Source organism: Priapulus caudatus, unplaced genomic scaffold (assembly GCF_000485595.1).
Source record: "Priapulus caudatus unplaced genomic scaffold, Priapulus_caudatus-5.0.1 Scaffold173, whole genome shotgun sequence".
NCBI lineage: Eukaryota > Metazoa > Priapulida > Priapulimorpha > Priapulimorphida > Priapulidae > Priapulus > Priapulus caudatus.
Window position 1 is genome coordinate 70,825 of NW_014577234.1, and position 5,649 is coordinate 76,473.

Genomic DNA, 5,649 nt, shown 5'->3' on the forward strand with positions numbered 1-5,649 from the left:
TCGGTTTAGACTCAGAAGTACGCAGATTCTGCTTTTTTATCTGTCAGTTTCAAAAACTGGGAGATTAATCCCATAGACATCATAATTACAACAAACATGTTGCTTATTAGGTAATGCTAAAAGATATTCATGACAAGTAATGAGTTGATCAATACAAAAAACTGCAAGCCATGTTTAAATACTCACATTATGTATTCAACAATTATTTCAATTATATAGTATGTGTCGATGCATGAATTACCCGCAATAAAAATATTTAATTATATACATATACGCTATAAATAATCAAAATATTGCAATATATCATCAAATCTATACATAGATCTCATTTTAACATTCTTATCAAAATATACACTGAAATAACTATAACGATCACATCAAGTAGCCAATCTCATATTCACACTTACTCATGGAAATACAATTCCAAGGCAACAACCATTTTACGAGACGAATCGATCATGCTTAATCATCCAAATCGTGCTAACTGCCTGAAATATCACCGGAAAACTGTAGAAAACAACCACATCGTCCCCCGCTTTCAAGGTCGGCTCCCTTTCGTTGCGACTGTTTCGTTGTCGGAGTAGATCTGTGTGAACTTGCTAGTCTTCATGGCAGCGTAGTACAGCGGGTAATTATAGATGAGCGACGTCATCTCCACCGTACTGTTCACAAACGCGTGCCGGCTTCTCCTGGCTGAAGACACGATTCACACGTTACGACAGCCAATAGGAGTTAACATTCCCATTATTTCCCATTGTAAATGAAAGTGTCAATGACACTGTAGCTCACCTTGGGTGTGATAGAACTAGAAGAGCGAGGGGGGATATATAAAGCAAGAGTATACATGGGAGAACTTCCATTATATAGCATATCTCCCATTATATACTCTTGATAATGATATATGCATAAATTTTGATGCAAAAATAAATGTTTCAGATCTGATAGTCTGAAATCTTGACGAGAGATGGCGCTCGGCCTAAATGATCGCTATTTTGGTTTTCGAATATCGCGCAAATAAAAACAATAAAATATTCCAGTCAAATTAATGTAACGAATAATCTAAAACACAATATTACACGTATATAGGTATGATTGTAGAGTTGTTAACCAGTTAGACAAAATAAATGTAATAGGACGTTGTCATCTCTCCCATAGGAGTAACAACTGTTTTGGGGCTAGCCTTACACATTCATATACCAAAATTTAACAAAATCGAATGAATCTAGATGGACATTTTCATTTTTGCCAAAAAGTGGGCGTGGCTCGAAAGTAGGTTGACTGGCGTGCTCCAAAAAAATATAGGACGTTCAAATCTCTCCCATAGGAGTAACAACTGTATGCAATTTGAAACATGTGGGTCAAACGGTTCTTGAGTTATCGTTGACTGTAGGCAGAGACTGAAATGCATAGTGAAATTGCCAAAATCTACCTAATTTGCATAATTTAAAAAAAAAATATCAAAACCTGTGTGGTATGTTTTGGGGCCAGTCCTCATTCATTCACATGCCAGAAATGAGCAAAATCCGTTGAACCTGAACTGACTTATGGCCATTTCCATTTTTTGCCAAAAAGTGGACGTGGCTCGAAAGTAGGTCGACTGGCGTGCTCCAAAATAGGACGTTCAAACCTCTCCCATAGGAGTAACAACTATATGCAATTTGAAACATGTGGGTCAAACGGTTCTTGAGTTATCGTTGACCGTAGCCAAATGTTGACGGACGAACGGACGGATGGAAGGACAACACCCCATGGCAATAGCTCATCTTAACAATGTCAAAGCGAGCTAAAAACTGTATTAAAATATAGTAGAACCCCGATTTTACGCGCCCCGATTTAACGCAAAACTCGGATATAATGCGATGAGTCATTGGACCCCCTTTTATTGGCTCTTATTATAGCCACATAGGCGTAATATAGCCACATATACATAACCACGATTTAGCGCAAACCCGCTTTTTTCGAGACGACATCTTATGGACCCCAACTATCGCGTTATAACGGGGATACACTGTATATTTCAACTTGATCAAAATTCTCCCCGGCATCGCACGCTCACCCTGCGCAGACTGGCGGATACACAGCCAGAAGACAACGGAATCCAGGTTCTAACCAATCAGAGAGTGACTTGTGGCAACAAAACCCTAGATAGATTAATTCTAGCCCTTTAGATAGATACAGGTGCATGACGCGATACCTTCGTTGACGAAGAAGTTGATGATTGTTTGCGAGATCCTGATGGCTTCATAGCTGTGTGGAAGATGCTCTCGCTCCGTCCACTCATACACGGCCTTCTCCGGGTGCCACTGTAAGCCATAGAAGGGAAACTTCTTGGCTGAAAACAGGATAGAAGGATAAGGAAACGTTGCACACCAGGGTGAGGATCAGTAATTTTACACTCTGTTGCACGCCGAGTTAAATTTCTTCGTTGCAATATGAAACAAATTGTATCCGATGCGCAATAATGGCAGTACAAGAATGTGCCAAAAAAATCCGTGAATATTACAGGAAAATACAAATGCAGGACCGATTTTACAGTGGTTACCTTCCATAGTAGATATAAACTCCAAGCCATCTTTATCAATGCTCGTGGACAAAGCATCATAGAATTTATCCAATCCAGACAATGAAAAATTCTGCAGGAACAAAACACAAGCTTTACTAGGGAGCAAATAAATAATGTTTACATTATAATAATTCACTTACATTTGTGTCACATAAAACCTACTTGATTTCTTGTACTTTCTTGTACGTTGAGTACTTGGAATGTCCTTAATGACATGGAAAACAAAATTATAACACCCAGGCCACATACCTTCGGTGTCATGCATTTGTGGTGGAAATTGGCAGTGATTGGCTTAGTTTCCAGAGCAACCAACAAGTCCGGGGTGAAACCTTTGAACAGCCTGCTGGTATTGTATGCTGAAAGACAATCACCAAAAATTTCCAGTTTAGAATACCTAATAGAGAGTGTTTAATGCTAAAACTCTAATATTTACCTTTCCATTCTATAAATAAAATTTGTTTGTCTAAATAGTAACACTAACACATAACTGCACATAACTACACATAAACGCTAAGACAATTAACTGATAATGCATCCCAACTAAAAAATATCTACACATGCTGTAAATGCAATTCAAAACCCTGTATTCAACCCTAACAAGTTGGCATATATTAAGACTTTTAGTATATCTAAAGATACTGTAGTGCATTCCAAGCCAAAGTTTACAGCTCATAAACCTTATTACAGAGATCATAATAGTTGCAGGTGCTTTTGACATGCCTGGAAGGAATTTGAGAGGTAGAAGTACATTCTCAGCATCACACTGCGTCAGCCAATTCTTTCCATACACCATCTCAGTCAGCTGTTCGAACCCCAAGCAAATGCCGAGAATGGGAAAGATGTCTCCCTTGGCATACGCCTGCAACGGAAACCTCTCACAGTAGCTAGCAACTTTACCGACAATTTACCTATCCATCCAATTTTAAGTGAGAGATCCACGCTCCCAGGATATATAACTGTTACTATATGTTGGTTACTATAAGACCAGTTTATACACGTTTTTTATGCGTACACGGAAATTTGTAAAACTTTGATCCACTTTGTTGCTAAGCATTGTCTTTTAGAACATGCGTTTGCAACAAAGATCAATTGGCTTGAGTTAATTGTCATTCACTCCAGGTGGATAGGTGAATTGAAATTACTAAAACTATATATCAATATATTTTATAAGCAAGATCCCAACATTGTGTAACGTTATTTTCTATCCTTTCATCTGTATCACCTCATCTTTTCTTGTGCATATTAGAATTACTAACAGAAGAGTTTTAGACCACACAAGGTACACAATAAACGTGATTTTCGAAGGACCTTTGTTTCACTGCTGCAGTGAGGACATGAGCACCCTCTAGTGGTGCTGAAAGGGTCTATGTCCCCCAGGGTACTACCGGAACGTACCCTGGTACCAGAGCATATATAAATCAACGTGGTTTATATGCTCTGCTGGTACTATCTAATATGCCGGACCGTACCTCGCCTACTCCACTAACGAGTCTAGGGAGTCGCCTACGCCTACTCCCTAACCCTAACCGTAAACCTAACCCTAACCATATCAGATAGTTACCAGGGTACGTTCCGGTATTCCGGATCGTACACAGGGTACGTTCCGGCAGTACCCTGGGGGACATAGACCCTATATGAGCCCTAGTGGGTAGTTAAGTAACTACAACATGTCAGGTGTTAATAGCATCAACAGTCAAGGTATTATGATCTCTTAATAGCATTAAGAACCGAGCATCCTGCTAAACATTCTATAGTCTCCACATCCTCCTACATAAAGTCTTCGCTTCATCCCTAATTACCTCTACAGACTTTTCGAAGAAGAATTGTGACGCCTTAGCATATCCTGATGTCTTTAGGTCTTGACCTCCACCAGGCAGAACAACCCTTGAACATATTACACACATACATATGTAAAGCACATCATGAAGATTTTCATGTAAATTACACTGTAAATGTACAATGTAAATCACACTGTAAATTACTATAATTAAAACTACATTATACAAAACACACCATACAGAAATTAATGCATGTGTGGACATGAACATATTGTACTCACCCATTTAATGATTTGAACATTTGCTGGTAATACTCCAATGTCTGGTTTATTCTACATGAAAAAATTACAATTATGAAACTCTGACATCAAAGATCAATCTATTCACTACATGCTCAACCTTCCTAATGACTATAATAACTGAACAGTCGAGAAAGGGAACCAAAACTTTGCGTCCTGCCTTGAACCGATATATTTGGTTTTTTATTCGATCTGTAAATAAATATTACAAATAAAGATACTAACCATTACAATACACATAGAACAATATAAATAAAGACTGTACATGACATAACAACGTTACGACAAAATAATCTCATTAATTTCAATGCGTTCTCTTTAGAGAAATTATACTCTAATTCAAATCACTAATACTTGAAGCAAATAATACACTTCTATCGTTTGCACTCGAAATACAGTTGTAGAACAAGCATGCCTCAAATACAAGCTGCATCAATATTTAGAAGCCACACCTTATCCACTAAAATAAACATTTTGTCACATTGTAACCCTACATTCCTTAATTTCCTTGCTAGGTATTAACGTCATTGTCACTACTTTGCTCTATTAAACAGTCAACATTTATCCTTATTCTAATGACCTGCGTGTATAAAGAAAATAAAGTATAACTTCAGCTTAGTACTGCGTTTTAAATACAATAATTCTAGTCTAAGCATTTTCTACTGCCACACTGAGCACTCTATAATAATTCCCTACAACTATCGCATGCACAGTGACTTCACCTATGCAAAATTCCTATGTAAATATACACGCGAACGGGACCACACAAATTAACCATTAAGCTCAAATAAAGTATCTAAATTATCACTTACTTCTTTGACAGGATACAATTTCATCGTGCCGACCAAATCACAGCAAACTGCCTTGCGCTAGCTCTACTCAACTACTGCCAGTTACACGCCGAACACGCACTGGCTACAACTCTAACTGGCTTCTAACCCATACACGTGACGTCTAGCGAATATGTTGTACCCAAACTTGGAATCTGCACAATCTCGAGATTGTGCAG

At 38.1% G+C, this 5,649-nt stretch overlaps 1 protein-coding gene across 1 annotated transcript; it reads right to left on the reverse strand.

Moving 5' to 3' along the window:
* LOC106806675 (gamma-glutamyl hydrolase-like) lies at positions 1–4,752 on the reverse strand. Its single transcript, XM_014808686.1, has 7 exons — positions 4,623–4,752; positions 4,363–4,447; positions 3,284–3,422; positions 2,813–2,919; positions 2,543–2,633; positions 2,195–2,332; positions 1–693 (listed from the first exon to the last, which is right to left on the reverse strand). Exons 1-7 carry the CDS (start codon positions 4,640–4,642, stop codon positions 539–541), a joined length of 735 nt encoding a protein of 244 aa, XP_014664172.1. The 5' UTR covers positions 4,643–4,752; the 3' UTR covers positions 1–538.
* Positions 4,753–5,649: the final 897 nt, after the last annotated feature.